The sequence below is a fragment of the Centruroides vittatus genome, unplaced genomic scaffold (assembly GCF_030686945.1).
Source record: "Centruroides vittatus isolate TY-2023 unplaced genomic scaffold, ASM3068694v2 contig_1246, whole genome shotgun sequence".
Classification (NCBI taxonomy): Eukaryota; Metazoa; Arthropoda; class Arachnida; order Scorpiones; family Buthidae; genus Centruroides; species Centruroides vittatus.
In genome coordinates, this window is record NW_027120796.1 from 862,050 (window position 1) to 883,872 (window position 21,823).

At 36.5% G+C, this 21,823-nt stretch overlaps 1 protein-coding gene across 1 annotated transcript in view; it reads left to right on the forward strand.

The window, feature by feature from the left end:
• Window positions 1–20,353, forward strand: part of LOC136988217 (RING finger protein 141-like) — a 46,338-nt gene extending 25,985 nt beyond the window's left edge. Inside the window, exons 4-6 of the mRNA XM_067286067.1 lie at window positions 2,161–2,363; window positions 19,997–20,107; window positions 20,188–20,353. Of these exons, the coding sequence (XP_067142168.1) occupies window positions 2,161–2,363; window positions 19,997–20,107; window positions 20,188–20,335 (462 nt within the window). The 3' untranslated portion in view covers window positions 20,336–20,353. The remainder of the gene's footprint in view (window positions 1–2,160; window positions 2,364–19,996; window positions 20,108–20,187) is intronic.
• The last annotated feature ends 1,470 nt before the right edge of the window (window positions 20,354–21,823 follow it).

The following is a 21,823-nucleotide window of genomic DNA, read 5'->3' on the forward strand; positions in this document are numbered from 1 at the left end:
AGCAGTGTTCGAGAGTATAACAAATAGATGCAGCTTTTCGTTTTGACCTCCACTGAAGCTTATCTGTGCTTGTCGACATACACTGGCTATTGTTCGAATGTATAATAATATAACCAAATATTCAGTCTTTCACCATCATATTTTGTATGTGTCAACATTCACCAGAAAATATCAACATTCTCTAATTTTGGTCTTTCTCGGTGACACATGTATATATATATATACATGTGTCACCGAGACACCGAGACAACTCAACTCCGTTATGTGATGTTCTAGTTTTGTGAAATATGAGCCCCAAGTCTCATAAGCCAAAATGCATATTTAAACACAAAATGTAAATTTTTTTGTTTTCAAAAATATGTAGAAATTTTAATTTTACATTTCTATGTATAATTCTTACATTTTTTCTAAATTGGAAAATTGGTATATTATAATTTTAGGAACCAGATATCAAACTCAGCTTTTTAAATAATGGATTATCAATACACCATCTGTTGCTGAGGAATGTTTATTAAACAAAACACAAATGGCATATTGTATTAAGCTGAAAACATCTTCAAATGTAACTGAATTTGAACATCTTTTCAAAAATTTAACATTTTATTTATTTTATTTTATTATTTATTTGTTAATTTAGCTAATACTTTTGTTTTAAATTTAAACGTAAAAAGTGATCCAAGTATAAGGGCAAGTGCAGACTAAGAATTTTTATATACTCTTCAAAGACTGCGTAGATTTGCACTATAGACTCTAGTGTACCTTTTAAACACAGCCGTTTATTGCTAATATTCTAACGTTTTCGGTTATTTTTAATAACCTTTCTCAAGAACAGTTACATTCGAATGCGGTCGTAAAAATTTGAATCAAAGATTTTTTTCAAAAGCTCGTTTTCGATTGGCGACGTGTTCAAATTTTTACGACCGCATTCGAATGTAACTGTTCTTGAGAAAGGTTATTAAAAATAACCGAAAACGTTAGAATATTAGCAATAAACGGCTGTGTTTAAAAGGTACACTAGAGTCTATAGTAAGAATTTTTATATTTTAATTTTTCTTTTATGTAGAATTTCCATGCAGATGCTAGTCCATCCACATTCCTGGCATTAATACAACCATCCTTTAATTTACTTTTTTAGATTTCAATTTTTTCTTTGTTCATTGCTAATGATAGGGAATTGCATGGCCCCAAGGATAGTCACTTCATATCCATTTTATTACAGAGTCCTCTACTTGTGCCATACTGGACAAAACTATGTTATAGTACTCTTTATTAATGTCATACTTGTGCTCCTTAAGAATAATAGCTAAATTCCTTCTTGTGATCCTAATATAGTCTTTCTTAATACCTAATTCCTGATTTTCAAATTGAATTTTATATATGTCTGCTTTTTCTTCTTTTTTAAGCTTGTCTTTATCATTTCTCAGAATACTATATAAATTAGCTGTTTTGAAAACTATTTTCAAGTGTTTTTTGTTCAACAGAAGGTGTATTGATAGTTCATGAACTATAAGTTTAAAGCTAATAAGATTCTTTTTTCATGTGTATTCTTTCAATAAATTGAGGTCAATTTCCGTGGACATTTTAGACTGTTTCTTGGAACATCAGCTGAGCTTGAAAACCTATTGCTTGTACACTGATGATGTGTATATGACTTTCCATTCATTAAACTGTCTATAGACAAGATAGACAAAATATTTTGATGATGCACAGATAATCAAAGTTTGGTGTAGTGTAGTTTATTTATATTTGACTTTTATAATAGCAGAAACATATATTATATAAAACACAATCAGTAATAATTTTTATATTACGTTATATTATACTTTGTTTAAAATGAACGTAAGTGAAATATTCAGTTTGAATGTTCATTTATAATAGCTTTGATATCAATGTTTTTAATTTACTGATAAATAAAAGTTGTAAGCATTGGAATTATTTAATGAAGAATGATAAAAATTTGCATAATTATATTAATTCACACACACCATTTTATGATATCAGTAAAAAAAAATTTTATGTAGATGAAATAATCAACGAAACAATAAAAAGCAATTGTTCGACGACATTCAGCATAAATCATAATCATTAGAGTATTTTTATAATTAATGTGTAATAATTGCTGTTTATATGAGATTTATCATTAAATATATATATTTTTAGATTGACACGCAAACTGGCAACATAAAGTCACATAGAGTTATTAATTTGAAACAGTTTCTAAAAGTACATAAAGCATTAATTGCATATGTCGGAATTAGATCTTCAGGTGATATTGAAACTGCACAGATTGCTGAAGCAGCAATAGCTGAAGAAAAAATTGAATCTACAATTTCTGTTTTATCACCTTCCATCATTCTTGAAGGGTAAGAAATAAATAAAATATAATTATTTTAATTAATCTTCTTAATAGCTATTTTTAATTTGCTATAAATTTTAAGGACTTATCAGACCACAGTTTTCAATTGGAAAGTTCACAGAGATTGTATTAAACCAATATGTACTGTACATTTCAGGCTGGTTATAATCCTTCCTCAGTTGAAATATAACAGACAGATTATTTACATTCCCCTTTAAATGCCTTTCTACCCATTACTCCCTCTATAAATGATACTATTCCATTATTGGTGAATCTCTTTTCCTAGGTTATTATTAATTTTATTATTTTGTCTTTTTATATAAATGTGTTCAAATAACTTACTTCTTTTTTTATTTTTACAGTATTTAAATCGATCTCATGATCTTCTTTATTACAATGTTCTGCTACAGCCAAATTTGCATAATTTCCTTTGTTCTAATATGTTCTTTTATGCGTATTTTAAGTTTTCTTTTTGTCTCACCTATTTATATTTTACTTTGTTTACAGCTACAATCAAAATAATATATCACCCCTACTTCTTTTGTTATTTCTATAATATAAATCATTTTTTTCTGGGAATTTAATTTCACACATTTTTTTATCACTATCAAATTGTTTATTTCTTGGTTCATTGTTAATTATCTTATGTATCCATTTATCTAGTAATTTTTTAGGGTAATTGTTAAACAAAAATAATTTTATTATCTGTTGTATTTCCATTTGTTGGTTTTCTATTTTACTAGTTCTACCCTTGATTTTTATCTATATACATGTTAGGCTCAAAGACTGAAATCGCTCATTGAGTGAAAAAATGGCCACAACGCGTTGTGGCTAACTGAAAACGACCACAAAGCAAAATTCGTGTCGTGGCTTTCGTGATATTTGACCATGACTTGATCTGGTTAGGTTACTTTTATAAGAAAATGATTACATGTTGTTGAACTGATTTACTAAAAATAATTACTTTGTCAGGAACTTTTATTAATAAATCAGTCTTTTTTATGAGAATCAAGAATGTTTCAGAATTATTTATTTTTACAAGAACTGTTACCGTGACATTTAGAGTTGCATTTTATGTTCTTTAAGCAACATTTGCATTTTTTTTATCAATACAGTATCTGTTACAGTGACACATTATAAACCAGATGCTGAGTGACGTGTGAAGTTGAGGGTATGTCCTGAATGTTAATAAAATTACTCTCAGAAATTGTAAATTTATTACGAGCATAAAGTCGATCAAGAAGACCCTTGTTTCTTAACAGATAGAGACCTGATGGATTAATGCTCATAACAACAGCTAAAACATTTCTGGGAGCTGCATGTACCCGATCAACATCAGACACCCTAACTAAAACATTTAAACCAGTTTCAACCTGTCCGAGTAACTTAGCCTAACCAGAACACGTGGTCAAATATCATGAAAGCCATGATATAAATTTCACTTTATGGCCATTTTCAAATGACCCACAATGCGTTGTGGTCATTTTTTTTGCTCCATGAGCGATTTTGGTCTTTGAGCCTAACATATACATTTTGAATATATTAAACTTTATAGTTAATGGCACGTTTGATTTATAGTTGAGTAACTTAGATACCTACATAGGTTTAACATATTTTTTTTTATATTCTAGTTTATTTTCTTTTCTTTCTATTGTAATATCTAAATACACTACTGGCCATTAAAATTGCTACACCAGGAAGGCGGCATGCCACACACTTGAAATTTGCATGACAGATAGAACATGCTATGATATGCAAGTGATTAGCTTTTCAATGCATTCATGTAAGGCAGATGGTGGTAGTGATATCTACAATGTGTATAAAAAAAGAGATTTTACATCAGGTTTCTCATACAGAAATTGCATTTGAAAGTTGTTTTCTGGTTAGAACATTGTTGTTATGCCTCGTGTAAGAAGGAGAAATGCCTACCAACACATGTCTGACTTTGATCAAGGTCAAATTGTAGCCTACTGGGATTTCAGTTTATTGTACTGATATAGATACAGATACAGATATATTTTATTCAACACACTAGGTACAGTGTATACTGGGTGCCACATAGGTATAACCCAGTTTGATACAGTGAAAATAATGACGCGCTAAATAAATAGTATTGGTTGCAATAATTAGAGTGGATTAATAGGAATTTGTTACAGATATTTACAATAAATTAATTTTTTTTTAAGTTAATTAAATAACAGGTACAATTAATTCAGTACAATAATCAATTAATTCAAAAGGAATTTGTTACAAGTACTTATTTACAGTATATACATGCAATGACAAACAAGTTTACAGTCCAATACAAATTAAGTCTTAGCAAGCAGGTAAATTGACATAAATTTGATGATACACAGGATTGTTGATGAGATGATTGTCGCCAACGCAACAAGCACAGAAGGGCGTGAATAGGACAAGGTGAGGCAGAGAAGACAAGGTGATCATTGGGCAGAAGAGGCTAGGAGTAGGCATTGACCGTGGTTCGTTTGAAGTATTTCGTGATGAGTGCTAAGAATGCATCATAAGTGTCCTCATAGTCGAAGATTATTGTACAATCAGTGGGCCATATTCCCCTATGTGCCTCAATAGTGAGCTTAAGGCGAAACCTCTCCGGTTCTAACATTGGGCAGTTGAAGAAGTAGTGTCGACTGCTGTCCTCAACACCACACAGGGAGCAGTTAGGATTGGATGCGTTAGTGAACCTTGTAAGGTATGAGTTGAACCTGCCATGATTACTAAGGAATTGACTAGCATGATGGCAAGGTTTGTACCACCTGCTAAAGATAAAAGGCTCAATGAGAGGGATGAAATTATATGTGGTATGATGGTTATAATCATTCCAGTCCTGCTGCCAGGAAAGAATAAGATCCTTCCAAAGTAGGTTCTTGACGGTTTTAGAGGTTAGCTTAGTATAAGAGATAGGGAGGTCGGTGTCATCTCCCGCAGATTTCGCCAGGGCATCAGCGCACTCATTACCGGGTGTGCCCTGGTGGGCTCGTGTCCAATAAATGAAATAGCGGTTGGTAGTGTTGTTGATGATATCTTTTATTTCATTGGTGATGGGGTGTCCGGTGGCACTTTGCAGCAGGGAGATGGATGAAGCACTATCCGAAATAATGGCCACAGTGTTGTTAGTGTAGTTGGTGACTGACCAAGCCACCGCCATTTTGATGGCAAACAACTCTGCCTGGAGTACAGAACAATGTTTGCCCAGCCAGTAACGTCCAGTGGCAATCTCGTTGCTATTGTGGAAGGCCACAAAACTGCTACCCACCTTAAAGTCCGCTTTTGAGCCGTCTGTATAAATTTCGATGTTTGCATGCTCGGGCTGAAAGAAGGTGATTAAATTGGGTGTTGCCGGATGCCTGGTAAGAGCATAATCAATGCTGCTTTCAAAGTCACTGCTATTGATGATATAGTTTTCCGTGTAAATGGTGTGGCCCCGTTTGAAGTGCCACAATGTTGCCTTAGAGATCAGAACTTTGTCTATGGGTGCCTTTTTGGCCAGAATCTGTAGGGATGTATTGGGAGTCGTTGCATACGCTCTAGTAATGTGCATAAGTGCACTTCTTTGAGCGGATATCACTTTGCGTCTGTTGTGCACTTTGCGGACAGCCAATCCCCAGCTGCCGCATGCATATGATGTTATGGGCACAAAAATTTGATTATAGATTGTTTCCATTGCCTCAGAGGCCAAGCCCCATCTGCTCTTTGCAATGCGGGCAAAGGCATTAAAGATTTTTCCGGTCCGCTCAGTGATGTAATCTATGTGCTCTTTCCAGAGGAGTCGATGGTCGAGAATTACTCTCAAGTACTTAATGGATTTTTTTATAGTGACTGAGTGACCTCCCATTTTAATTGTGGGCACTCTGAGGTGTAAGTTCTGTTTGCCTGGTTTGTTAAAGACAATACCTTTGGTTTTCCTTGCATTAAATCTTAGTTTGTATTCTTCTCCCCAGTGTAGGATTTTATTCAGAACATTGCTGCCATTTTCCTCGAGAGCAGCATGAGAGCAGCCCCCAAGGAGCACAAGAGCATCATCGCCATATGCAACTATCTCGTGCTGGCCAAAATCAAGTTCCAGAAAGTTGTTAAAAATGACGTTCCAAAGGACTGGGACGCAAACAGAACCCTGCGGGCAGCCATGGATGACTTTGCGATGAATAAGATGTTCGCCACACTGAAGGGTGGCTGTTCTGTTATGAAGATAATCGCAGAGAATTTTATAAACATTTGCAGGGCAGTTCATTTCTCTTAACTGTTGCAGGATTAAGGGCCACCACACACTATCAAAAGCCTTGGCAATGTCTAGGCTTATAGCAAGTACATATTTGTAGCTCTCGAGTAATTCGTTGACCCTGCTTACAACTTTTTCAATAGCATCCTCTGATGATTTCTGTGGCCGAAAGCCAAACTGTGAACCATGTATGATGGAATTTGTCTCCAAATGCCACATTAATCTGTTATTCATCAAGCGTTCCAAGACTTTGCCAAGGACTGGCAGGAGAGATATTGGTCGACTTTCCTCTGAATTTCCTGGCTTCGGAACGGGAACAATCCTGGCATGTTTCCAGGTTTCAGGAAAAATACCATGTTTAAGACAGGCATTATATAGTTGAGTGAGTTGGTAGGGAACAAGGCTCCAGATGATTTTAGCCAGTTCTGGTGTAACATCGTCATGTCCTGGTGCTTTTTTATTTCGGAGGTTGTTAAAGGCATTATTGATCTCATGAAGTTGAAAGTCAGGGTCGTTTTCAGTGTGGATGTCTGCATTGGTTTGATGTCAAATCCTTTGATGGATGTCATTGTCATTTTCCTCTGGATCCTCCAGGCAGAAGCTATCAATTTTTCTGTTTGCAGCTAGGAAAAAATCTTCCCCTGCTGTGTTGGAATAGAGAATTTGACTTTTCCTTAGCTTCCCGGTACAGAGTCTTGTTACAAATCCCCATGGGTTTTTTGTGGCATTGGCGCAGTAATTTTTCCAGGACTCCTGTTTGGCTTTTTTGATTTCACTTTTATATATGTTCAAATGGTGGTAATATTGCTCTTTGTTGTGATTTCGTTGGGGTTGCATATGGCAGTTCTGGTATTTCTTTCTTAAGTGAATATTGTCCCTCTTAACATTGGTCAGATTGGGAGTCCACCATGGGACAGATTTACGTTTGTTAACATATTGGGGGATGTGCATTTTGCAGGCTGATTGATGTCAATATTATGTTCAATACTGCGGCGGGCTTTGTTGCTATCATCGTGGTTGCAGTCAACTAGGTTGGTGGAAAGAAATGCCTGTAGTTCATTCCAATTGGCGCGCTTCAGGTTGTATTTCGGCCGTGGTTGGGAAAGAAGGTTGGGGGAAGTGACACCGATCTTGAAAGAAATAAGTGCATGATCATCAATATTATCGTCCAGGATTTTCCAATCATTGATGTGTGGGTAACATTCCAAAGAGCAGGCCATCACATCAATCCAGCTGTGACCCTGGCTTGATGTGAAGGTAGGCGGGGATGAAGGGTTGTTAACAACGAACAGGCTATTGCGGGCATAGAACTCTTCGAGCAGGCGTCCACGAGTGTCAAGACGCTCTCCCCCCAGGTAGGGGAGTGGGCATTAGTGTCCCCAGCCAGTATAAAATAGACATCAATAAAGTGGTCCATAATGTTCTGTATATTGTTGAGCATAAGCTCGATGTTAAGGTCCTTTGGACAGTAGTAATTTATCAGAATGTGTCTTTTCCTGTTGATAACTATTTCAGTACAACAGATATACTGTGTACTTAGTGCCTTGTAGTGGAGAAGAGATAGTCTGTTATTGATGACAATGGACACAGCCTAGGGGTAGTTGGTAGTGCCACTGAGCAGAGTGCAGGTGGATGGAAGGCAGGCCGGTTTGTTATTTATACAGTAAGGCTCTTGACAGAAAATGAAATCGTATTTTGGTATGAGAGAACTGAGGATGGAAGTAGCAGCAATGCTCCTTCCAGCATTATATTGCAGAAAACTGATATAGTTATTAGCGTATTGTTCCATAGTCGGTTTGCTTTATCAAGTTAGATTTGATACGCTGGTAGGTGTAGCAGGAGCCATCCCGTGCATTATGATTGGTGTTACCGACTTTTTCATGCTTACAGTTGATGCAAATTGGTTGTTTGTCTTTATGGTTACAATCTTTGAATGCATGTTCACCGGTGCAGTGGCTACATGTTGCAGCGGTCTGACTACAATTTTTAGTAGCGTGACCGAACCTGCAACAGTGGTAGCACTGTAGGATGGGGCAGAAATCCGCCACCCAACATCTGGACCACTCCAGGTTTACCTTGCCCAGAATTAACAATCGCTTTCACAGGTGGGGTGTGACCTCAATCACCCAATTTGTAAATGGTTTAGTTTTCTTTCCCATTGCGAATTTTGTATTAAATGCCCCTTTAAAGTCTTCCTCAGTGAAATTTTCAGATATTATATCGTTCTGATTGTATAAGAGTTGTGGCAATTCTTCACGTGCGATCAGTGAAGGTACGGAGTATATTATGAGGTTCGGTAGACGTTTCTTAGGTTTTTTAACAGCAATCTCCGGGATTTTATCCTCAATATAATTTTGAAGTTTTTGGGCATCAGCTGCCTTCTTAAGCTCAAGAGCCAAGCCGCCGTTTCCTATATTACGTATTCGTTCAACTCCAATATTAAGTTGAGATGGTTTAACTTTGTCATAAATTAATTTCCTTAAGTTATTGCAACTCTTATCGTTGCTATTGTGATACAAGAGCAGAACCTCAGGACTAGTCATAGGTGTTCTTGGGATTTTTGTGTTGGTATTGGATTTGATGATCTTGCTGGATTGCAGTACAGTACTATAAGTGATGGGTGTTTCAGCAGGAGTGGGATTACTGGGGTGGAGCTTTTCCATTTTCTCCTGTACACTCTTGGTTTTCTACGATTCCTGTATAGGGCCATCAGTGATGAGCTTTTCTAGTTTCCCAGAGAACTCCTCAATATGCCCTTTTGGGACTACACAGTTTAGCTGTTTGGCTATGTCATTGACGTTTTTGCTGATCTTGTTGCTGGTGCTGGTTAGGCCATCATATTTTGGTAATAATCTCTGTCAATTTTTTGTGGAGGTTAGAGGGATGATGATCAGATGAAGGATGGGTTCTGGGAGGCAGTAGGACAGGCATAGGTGGAGTCATGTCAGTGAGCAAGGACTCCTTGTGACTAGGGGACATGGCTCTCTTACCAGTAGGAGTGCCCAATGTAAGTGGAGCACTCGTGTTGTTAGGCTTATCCGTAAGATTTTCCAATAAGCAGTTATCCTTCATGGTGGATTCTGCCAAGTCGATTATTTTTTGAATTTGATTAGTTATATACGTCGTGTGTGCTTCTGTGCTGAAGCGCCCGTTACGGTTGTCTACAAAGTAACCTTTCACTTTGTCTGCAATTCTATAGGCCTCGTCCAGAAACTTCAAGAGCTTGCTGGAATCCATGTTGGTTGAAATACACCCGATTAAGACGCGACAAACCCAGATATGAGCGTAAAAGCAGTAGTGTGACGACGCACTAGTTTAAGTAGTCTGTGAATTAACCAACAAAACAATTCATGTTAATTACAGTCACGAGCACGAAAGACAAAAAGACACCAGGTAAGAAACCCTGTTCAATGCACTAGTCAAAAGTGCTCTGGCATGCTTTGTACAGAAGGGAGGATGACACACTAGTCCAACTGTGTATCCTGATGTGACCACTTTGATGTTGTACCATGTAAATAATGCACAGGAGACTTACCCGGGGAGTCTTGCTTTGTAAGATGAAGGAGAATATCTGGGGTAGTGTCCGTAGACTGCAGATTTGATGATAATCCTTAGTGATGGCAAATAGTGTCAATTGTTTCTAAAGTACACCGCTGCTGCTGTGTACGGCTTTCTATGCTAGATGAGGCTGTGTCCAGTGGAAGCCAAGCTAACTTGGCCAGTGGCAGCACTGGCTGGTTTGCCAACACGTCCAAACTAGCTGGACAGGACGACTGGTCTGCTGGTTAGCGGGTCGTCCCAACTAACCAAAAACAGAAAAAGGAACAGACACAACACTATAGGTGAAATGACTGGTATTTACATAACCTGTAGACATAAACACTCACACTCCAGACCTCACCACACAATTCCAAAAATGGCCAACACTGCTGTCTTCTTGCCTCCTTGTTGTCGAGGTAGCCAACATGGATGGCAGAAAAATCCAACACGTTGCTAAATAAATTTAGCAAGAAAGTTAGGCTTAGCAACCTTAAGCCTAACACAACTCCTAACCCTAAATTAAGCCTACTTTCCTATAGTTGAACACTGAAAACAGCTCACTAGGCCTATTTTTAGGCTTACCTCAAAAGACTTTGCTAAAACACTTCAGGAGCACTTCAAAACACGTCCTTACCCTACGAAGGCACCTGTCTCATTCCAGTTTATTGTACTGCAGTATTGCTGCTTGAGTTGGTCACGATCCCATGACTGTCAGCAGAATATGGAATCTATGGGTTCAGGGCAGTCATACGGAATGCCGTGCAGGTTCTCAGCGGCCCCCATCACTAACAGCCGAGAAGACAGACATCTTATCCGCATGGCCTTAACAGATTGTACAGCCACATCATGAATCCATAGTCAAACAATGGGGTCATTTGCAAGACAACAAGTGTCTGCATGAACAGTTCGAAGATGTTTGCAGCAGCATGGATTGTCAGCATGGTGACCATGGCTTCGGTTACCTTTGACCCTGCATCACAGGCAGGAGCACTTCTAATGGTGTGATCAACGACAAATCTGGATGCAGGAATGGTATCACATCGTCTTTACAGATGAATCCCAGTTCTGTTTAGAGTACCATGATGGCCGCATTGTGGAGAACACACATTGCCAGCATGCATTTGGCATCGTCATACTGACCCATCATCTGGAGTGACGGTATGGGGTGCCATTGGATACACATCTCGATCACCTCTTGTTTGCATTTTTAGTACTTTGAACAGCAGCCGTTACATGGCCCGTGGCTCTGCCATATCTTTGAGGCCTGCATAATGTTACATTTCAGCAGGACGATGCACGACCACATGTTGCTCATATTGTCCGACCTTCCTTGATACAGAACATGTTTGACTGTTGCCCCGGCCAGCACATTCTCCTGACCTCTCACAAATTGAAACGTCCAGTCCATGTTACCAAGCAACTGGCACACCATCATTCGCCAGTCACTATGGTCAGTGACCTGTGGCATAGTGTTGAAGTTGCATGGACTGCTGTACCTGTATATACCATCCAATCTCTGTTTGACTCCATGCCCAGGCAGATAAGTGCTATTATTGCTTCCAGAGGTGACTGCTCTGGGTACTGATTTCTCAAGATCTATACCTCCAAATTTCCTGAAAATTTAATTACTTGTTCTTCCCACTATGATATTTATTACACACATACATTATTCTGTTATTTGCATTCCTTCCTGGTGTAGCAATTTTAATGGCCAGTAGTGTAATTAATACTATTTTTCTTTTCTGTTTCTATTTCAAACTGTATATTTGGTTTAATTTGATTTGCTTGTTCCAATATTAATTCTTTGTTTGTTTCCATATGGTTAAATATGATAATACAGTCATCTACATATCTATTATAAAATTGAATTTTTTTTATATTTCTTATTTTTTCATCAATCGATATAAATATTTCTGCAAATCTCAGGCCTATACATGTTCCCATTGGTATTCCTTCTATTTGAGTGTAATATTTTTCATCATTATTATACATAAATTAATTATCTATTGTGGAGCATTTGCTGATTTTAATGAATTTTTTACATCTCTAGTGATGTTTGAACACACATTTTTCATATCTGAAGACATTAATCTTATATTAGAAAACGAAATATAACCATTAATAATAATCTGTTTAATAATTGATCAACATTTTTAAGGCTATATTTTGATGTTTCTAATAAATTTAACTTATTTTAAAAAATTATAATAGATGTCAAAAATTATATGTACTAAAGTTCTACAGTGGAACCTCAGTATACGTCCTGTTTGGATGAAACAAATTTTGCTCGGTATATGACTTAATTCAAATATACGCGCCATCTATGAACAAGTAGCACTATCGGTGTACTAGACCAGACTAGATGTTCGCAGTGCCATGGTTTATAACTTTAAAATCAGAAGAAATTTAAAAACAATAAAATTTTACTTACAAATTATTATTAATCATGAATTGTAAAAAGGCAAATGAAAAGCAACAGAAAACTAAAAAAAATGACTAGAATCACAATGGAACTGAAAAAAGAGATTGTTGAGAAATATGAAGGTGGCATGCATCTTCGAGATTTAACTGTTGCATACCGTATTCCGAGAATGAGGATATCGACAATCGTGAAAAATAAAGACATTATTAAATCTGCTAACGTTGCAAAAGGGGTTAAATCAATTTCTAAACAGATTATTAGTATTAAGAAAAGTTTGATTTGATTTTGATTTAATGATGTATTATATTATTTAAAATATACTGTAATAACTTTAATAAAAAGATAAATTTTATTATAGATTTTTAATGTGCTCAAACAGTGTTTAAATTATTTTACAACCCCATTAATATATCATATCAAGAGAGGTTTTTTTACATGAGAACGGATTAAGGTCGTATACCGAGGTTCCACTGTATACTTAACTGGTTCTTTGTGTTTTCACTCTAAAAAGAACACCAAAATTTAATATTAATGTCTTCATCTGTTATTATTTACTAATTTTTCTAATTCTGTATCCAATAGCTTTGACAAATTTTTTAATTGCTTGTATCTTCCTTGTAACAATTCATTTATTACTCCTTTTTCTTTTCGGTTTTCATGATTATCACTTATTTTGTCTTATCTCCTTGTAATAATTCCACATTATTTTTTACTAGAAATGTTTTTACATTGTCTTTTATAAGTTCTTACCTTATCTAGTTTCTGAATTTTTAATTATGTTTTGCATACCTGATCTTATTGTATACCTTTCTTCTTCAGAAATTTCCCATAATAGATGTTTTGTAAATACAGTGGTGCCTCATATAACATACTTAATCTGTTAAGTGAAAAGTCTGTTATACAAAACACATTTTCCCATAGAAATACATGTTAAAACATCTAATTTGTTCTGCAGCATAAAATAACCGTACTGTACTATTTAAAAAAAATGAAAATGAAGCAGTTACCAATTATGCCGGGCAGTCAGATGTTGAGGAAGAGATGGAAGAACACTTTCTTCACACATTCATACAGACACACACTTTTTACACATTGATTAAAAAACAATAAAAAGAGACCTGCTGCAGAGTCAGATTCAAGAGAGGCTACCGGGACTTGCAGGGTCAACTCCTCTTGTTCCATCCTTTGTTTTTTGGCAGCTGGCTTCTTGAAAAACATGTCCAAGGTGGTCTGTTTCTCTCTCTTCTTCAACACCTGCTGGAAATGACGGACAAGGGTGTCATTGTAGAGATCATTGATCCTGTTGGCCTCAGCTATGTTTGGATAGTGTGTTGGTAAACTCCTGAACCCCATTTGACAAGGAAGTCCTTGATGGCAGCAGTTGAAATTGGTTGATTTGATTGCTCCTCCTCGTCAGATGAAGCTTCCCTTTAAGCTTCATCATGTTCCTAGACCAAAAATACTTGAGCTCTTTAGTTGTCAGCTCTTCTTGGTGTTCTTCAATGTGCTCCTCCACCTCTAATTCCAAATCTCAGGCCGTCGAGATGATCTCCTGCACCACTTCTGTATCCTCAGCTGGTTCTTCCTGGATCCATTCAGGAACAAGCCTGTTCCAGGCTGAATTGAGGGTCTTCTGCATGACTTCTGGATGAGTCTGATTGCCACAAGAATATCAAACTTCTTTTTCTAAAACTTTCAGACAGTTATGTCTCCACAAGGCTGACATTCTTCAAACACCTTCATGAAGAGAGCTCTGGTGTACAGTTTTTTGAAGTTGGCAATGACTTGCTAATCCATTGGCTAAAGGATGGCAGTGGTGTTTGCTGGCAGATACTGCACCTTTATGAAAGGATAGCTCTCCTCCAGGTCTTTTGGGTGACCAGGGGCATTTTCCAGTATCAGGACTGCTTTGAGTGGCAGCTCTTTGTCCAGCAAGTATTTCTTTACAGCAGGAGCAAAGGTTTCCAGGATCCATTCCTTGAAGACAACCTGGGTCACCCAGGCTTTTTGTTTTGACTTCCAATGGACAGGCAGGTCAGACTTCACAATGCGGTTCTTCTTGAAAACCCTGGGATTTTCAGAATGGTAAACCAGCAGGGATTTGAACTTCAGGTGTCCGCTGGCATTGGCTGCAAACAGGAGTGTCAGCCTGTCCTTCATGGGCTCGTGTCCAGGCAAAGTCTTTTCCTCCTTGGTAATGAAGATCCTGTTGGACATCTTCTTCCAGAAGAGACCAGTTTCGTCAGCATTAAAAACTTGTTGCGGGCGGAAGCAAAGAACTTCTCTGCTTCTTCCTTGTCATTACTGCCATGCATGGTGACGTTGTGGAGTCCACACCTTTTCTTGAACCTAAAAAACCACACCCTGCTGGCTTTAATCTCCTCCTCTTCATTGCCACTGCTGCTGCTTGTTCCAGGAGTGTTTTTCTTCAACTTGTCATAGATGAGTTTGGCTTTTTGACAGATAATTTCTTGGGTAGAGATATCACCTCTCACCTGCCTGTTATTGATTCAAACCATCAACAGCCTTTCTGTTTCATCATGGAGTGAAGACCTACGCTTCACATGGAAGATCTTGGAGACTCCCTTAGCAACCTTGGCTGACTTGATGGTGTCTTTCTTGGTTTATGGTGGTCTTGCTGAACCAAACTCTTTGACAAGGTCACACTGTTTTACCCCACTTTCATTCCTTCTGATGATTTCTTGCTTTATTTCAATTGAAAATCACCTTTCTGCTTTTTTAGAACCCATGATTTGCACAACACTTGTATAAATGTAAATACCCTACACTGAGGTGATGTACGTAATAAACAAGGGAGCAAGCCGAATCCCAACAGGAGCTCTGTACTTCAGGCGATGAATGAGTTCGACCGTCGGGGCTACTCGTGAAGAAGGAAAAAAAAAAACATCTTACTCTTCTGCAGCCAATGAGCAACTGTTTTCAAAGGCCCCCAAAATACCTACATCAAGAAGCTATTCTGGGAAGCCAAGAAGGGGAAAACATTTAAAAATAGCAGATTGTCATTGGCAACGGCAAAAGAGAAGAAACATCATTCGCTTCACATAACTGCCGAACAGAAAGCCCGTTGTTCGAGGCACCACTGTACTGCAAAATCTTCTGTTTCATTTTTGTTGGATTAAGGTCTTAAAGAGTTAAAAAAACCCCTTCCACTCTGTGGGCACTAAGAGGGCCTCTTATAACAAGCCCATTATGAGTTCGGCCAGGCCCACAATGGGGCGGCCGGGTGGTGAGGGACGGGAACTGACATATCCGAATGCACCACCCCCCGAAAAATTCCTGGGGATTTTTCGACCTGTCTGGATTTGATCCTGGGTCCTCCAGGGCGGCAGGCTGCTGACCTTGACCGCTCGGCCATCCGGCCATGTCTTAAGGGGTTAAAGTTTATTCCTAATTCTAAGGTTCTTTTTATTGGAATTGGGTATTTCAATATCTGTTGTGTTCACTATCAATTTTTTTATAAGTGAGCTTTTCTTTTTTCGATTTTCTATTTGCAAAAACTGAAATAACATATTAGTAGGACTTATTATACTGGTGTTAAGTCCAACATAGACAACCAAAAATGAATACTTTCATTATTTTTAGATTTTTTTATGAATGGTTCTATAGATTCAAAATAAATTTTTATTTAGATCAAACTCTCTCTTTGTCTCTTTATGGTAAGAGAAAATATTTAACAGTTTATCAGAAGGAAGAAATAAAACTATTTTTCATTTAATCAGAAGAATATTCTCAATATTTCATACAAAGTAGATAATTATTAGGCTATGGGATCATAGACCTGTTTTAAGTCCAACATAGTATACATAAATGAAAATGCACTACCACCAGATAATGAAAGATCAGTTTTATTAAAGATTTCTACAAAAGCACTATATCACGACACAAATAAAAATCTTGCTACAGAATCCTATCTCATCTGTCCAGTACCATTGGCTGCCTCGTAGTTACAAGTCTGGAAAGACACTGTCCCACGTAACACTACATTCCAGAGACTAGTTTAATCAGACAGTTGGAGATCAGTAGCTACTCCACACCTTCCATGTATTCTGTTTAACCCACACAAGTTACCTATAATTTTAGGAAATTTGAAACCACTTAGAATGCCCTAACATAGTGTTATACTCATACATAACAGACAGCATCTCTGCCTAATGCATCCATTGAACTAAAAGTCTAGAAGACCTTATATATAACTCCTCTGACTCTGGCCCTCTCATTTCAATTCTTTTTCACAGCTTAACTGGCATATGAAGGTGACAAAGCATTAGATGAGGATTTTTGGTAGACTTGCATTTACAGTAAGCCCATTGCATGGTCCATTTTTTCAATCTGGATAGATGACAGTGCATCAGTCACACCCATTCACCCAAACTAATGCATTTGCTAGTTTCTTTACTTGTGACCATATTCAATATAAATAAAAGGAGGGGGATATTAGTCATCCTAATCTTTATGGATGCCAGAATCCTCTCAGGAATTGGAATTATGTTTAAGAACCTCACAAAGTGATTTGGTCTGCTTGGTTTTCCAGGAATGTCTTTGTCATATTGTCTAACTTCCTTGGCTTGCCCAGTCTCCAGATTTGTCACCCACTTAAATGTTTGCCTGCCCATACTCACCTCCACATAGCTTACTGCTTGAGTTGGGTCACTCTCTCATCCCTAAATTACTTTCTGCTTCTAGTTCTCCAGGATAGCTATAATCATTCCATTAGCTTTTTCACTAGCTATTCTAGGTGCCAAAGGTAAGAACTACTGCTATCTGTTCATTGACCAGGTGATTATGGGTCATGTGACCTGTTGTCATCTGACTCAGCAGGCCTGATTTTTTAATCTCCACACATACTCACCGGGCACTTACAGATGTCCTTTCCATGTTTGCACTTGCTCATTTTATTCTTCTGGTTTCCTCTTGTTCTTTGTAAAATTTTTTTACACTACACACTTTTATGCTAATTTTTTCTTTGCAAATTAACATGAATGTAGACTTTTGTGAGGCCAAGACAGACCTTTCAGGTTCCTAATTTCTCCATCTCAGGGCATTAGGCTGGCTTATCATGCCAAAACTAGTTCCCTTACCTGTCCTGCCATGATAGATGAGCACAGACTGCTGTGGATTGGTAGTGTATTGTCTTTAGCAATGAATCTCAGTTCTGTTTGGTAATCATTAGTGAGCAATTAAATCCCATCTCTACTGTTGAATGGCATACTGTCCCCAACTATTGGAGTGTTGATCTGGAAAGCCATCTCCTGTGACAATTCATCAGCCCTAGTAATGGTACAAGGGCATTGTAGTATACATTCAGAAAATTCTGCACCTTTCATGACAGGGCTACAACTCTTCCATTTCCAGTAAGATGATGCTCATCCACATTTAAGCTAAGGTTTCTCAGGAATGTCTTTAGGCAGGCCAAGGAAGTGAGCCAATGTGACAGTCCCTAAATTTGTCACCCATCAAGAATTTATGGTGGCAGGATGGTTCAGCTTCAGCCATCTAGGAGTGTGAGGAATCTGGAGCAGTAATTGCAGCATTGTGAACAAATGTGTCACAGGATGGTATACAGGCCCAGTACAGTGATACCTCTGTTTTCGTTGATAATCCGTCCAAAAACAATCGGCAAAATCCAAAACTGACGAAAACCGAGACAATTATTTCCATACGAATCAATGTAAATTCAATTAATTCGTTCTAGACATTCCAAAATACATACCAAAAACACATTTTATAGAGAATTAATAGTGTTAAAAACTAAAAGCAATAAGAAATTAATATAAAAGACTAATCTAAAGGAAAGAAACAGAATTGTTTGGCTAGATGCAGGGTAATGTCTTGTAGGAGCTAGTTGGACATGAGCTTCTAGCTTATGTCGCCCCGTGGTAAAGTGTGACGTAATTGTCATATTATAGTAGTCATATCATGGGGAATAATGTTTTTCAGGAGGACCGTTTAAGGGTTACTGGCCCCTATTCTGGCATTACAGATATGAGAAAACCTGGAAAACTTCCTGGCGAGGTGCAAACCCACTACCAAACTCCCAGTGTACAGGGAATGGAACCGTTGGCCATTGCAGGATAATGCTCACACGAGAAATAATGCCACACTGAGCCGGAAAACGTGTGGGTCACCGTTTGTTTTAGCAAAATTAGCAGCGAGGTCACTTGGGCACACTGACAAAATCTGAGACAAATTTTTCACAAAAAAAATCGACGATAACCGAATTCAACAAAAACTGAGGTATTACTGTATATCACTGCATGTATTCAGGCAAGAGGAGGTCTTATGAAGTACTAGAGATTTTTCTAAATACAGTAGAGCGTCGATAAATGGAACGTCGGTAAGTGGAATGGCCGGAAAGTGGAACAATTTTCAGTCGGACTGTGTCGTGCTGAATCGAATGTTTTTGATACTAAATTTACTTCTAAAGTATAATTTTCATGTTTTTTATATTCTTTAATATATTTATTTTGTTTGTACAAAATGCAGAAATAATTTTTAACGATACGATAGCCTCGATGATTATTATAAAAATTTTCGTTAGGCTTAAAATTGACGAAAATTCAACACGAAGCGACACGCAACGGAGAAAAATTTGAACATCGGACAGGTTAATGTATTTTTTCGTACAAAGTCGGAAACTGGAACAAATCATTAACTGGAAGGACCCCAGTCCCCAATTGGTTCCACTTATCGACGCTCTACTGTAGTATCATTATTACAATACCATAGCAACATAATGTTTGCAGCAATAAGTTTCATTTGATTCTATGCCCAATTCTTGGTATGTAATTTTTTCTGATAATGAGTGTATTTTTAAAAATATGTAAACAAATTGTATTATATTTATGATGATAAGTGGTTATTCATTCTACCATTTTTATCAAAAGGACCTCAATTAATGCAGTTTGGTTTAAAAAAAAGAATTTGAATCAATCTTGAATTTCATGTTTTTAGATAAATATAAAAGTACTGTCCATTAATTACAGAACAGTTTTTGAGCCAATGTTGATCTCATCTATCTATTAATTGTGCAAAACAAAGGGAGGGAGTTTGCCAAAAGTACAATAGTTAATAGACCTCCCTGAAATTGAAGAAATTACTTTTCTTCTAACTGATAGTTCATTCACATGATTAGTAAGTAGACTTACAAGAACAAATTCTTATACCACTAAAAAAATCCATATAGACAATACCTTGATCCCTTCCCTCCTCACTGCGCACAATAATACACTTTTTGCAGTCTCCTCCCCCTTCAACTGTACACACAAAGGAGTGCCTCTTAGAAAGATGATAAAATCTATGGTTTTTAAAATTGCTAAACACTATAATTACATGTGCAAAGAGAATTTATAATTAAAAGTTATATTTTTACTATAAATAAAACTTAATTAATAATCATTAAAGTAATATTATTGCATTTTAGCATTAATGCCGAATTGTCTGATCCAACGGAATGTTGTATTTGTATGGAAAGGGATTTTGAAATAACATTACCTTGCGCTCATAGTTACTGTCTTGTTTGTATAGAACAATGGTTTGTATTGTATTTAATTCTTTCAAAACATTCTTTTACTCTTATATCTTGTAATTAATGTATATTGAAATATTTTACAGGAACGTTTCCAATAAAACATGTCCGATATGTCGCGAGAAACTGGAAAATACGGGCGACTCTTGGGTTTTGTCCGAAATACCAGATTCGGAGATAGTTTCTGCCGAATTATTACAAACGCTTATGGGAATGATTGAAAAAATAACATGAGAAAAGTTCTAAATTGAATTGCTTCTAAGTTATTTATCATTGTGTATTATAAATAATAATTATTTAATTGTTACCTATGAAAAAAATCAAGATTTAAGTTTAGAATACATTTATTTATGTAATCTAACAATATTAAGATATTAGTTATGTTAAATGATTAATTTCATGCACCATTAAAATTATGTACATTAAGCTCATTTTTTAAGAAAATTTTTGGTATTATGAAAATATTTTTCCCAAATTAAATTGTGAAGTTATATAAAGTAAAATTGTTAGTTTAGTTTAAGAGTGAACATAAATATCAGCACTTATTTAATGTTTCTGTAATATGAAGGAAGTAATGTTATCAATTCAGAAAATACTCTGTAGCTCTTAAATTCTTATATTGTGCATTTTTCCTCCATATGATTATGATCTAGCCATTAATCGGATAATGTAAATGTTACATTGATAGTTACAAGTCCACACAGTAATTTGTTTACAATATTAAGTTAAAATAAGAATCTCTCTAATAAAACTCATATATTTTTATACATTCCAATTAAAATAATCTGTAACTGTAGCATTTCCATTATGACAACTTTTCATGTTATCAAAATTTTGAAAACAAATAACTCACTACTCACCACACCAGAATTACAGTAGAGAGTCGTTAATCCGACGATTTTCAGTCGGAGTGTGTCGTGCTGAATCAAACGTTTTTGATACTAGATTTACTTCTAAAGTATAATTTTCATATTTTCGTACAAAACTTGGGAATTAAAGTTAAATTCAAATTTGAATTACAAAGGTTATACAAACATAAGTTTGAGTCCTTATTTCTTTATTTTCTTCCCTTTATTCCGATCAGGAACCACCATGCAACTTGCAACTTGAAGTCAAAAAAACTTCTAAAATTAACGAACAAAACACTATTAGACGACATACGACACAATTAAAAATGATCTTCGGCGCCAACCTGTCTTTATAGGCTACGGCGTCTACAAAGCATTAAAAACTGTTAGTCTTCCACAATAGTATCCGTGTTATATAATTGCTTTTAGTTGCGGGCCCTCTGGCAGATTCAAGTAGTCTCAAAAAATTTACATATTTAAATATTACATATTTAAAATTTACATATTTGTAATTCAAATTTGAATTTAACTTTAATTCCCGAGTTTTGTACAAAAATATGTAAATTTTTTGAGACTGCTCGAATCCGCCAGAGGGCCCGCAACTAAAAGCAATTATATAACACGGATACTATTGTGGAAGACTAACAGTTTTTAATGCTTTGTAGACGCCGTAGCCTATAAAGACAGGTCGGCGCCGAAGATCATTTTTAATTGTGTCGTATGTCGTCTAATAGTGTTTTGTTTGTTAATTTTAGAAGTTTTTTTGACTTCAAGTTGCAAGTTGCATGGTGGTTCCTGATTGGAATAAAGGGGAGAAAATAAAGAAATAAGGACTCGAACTTATGTTTGTATAACCTTTGTAATTCAAATATAA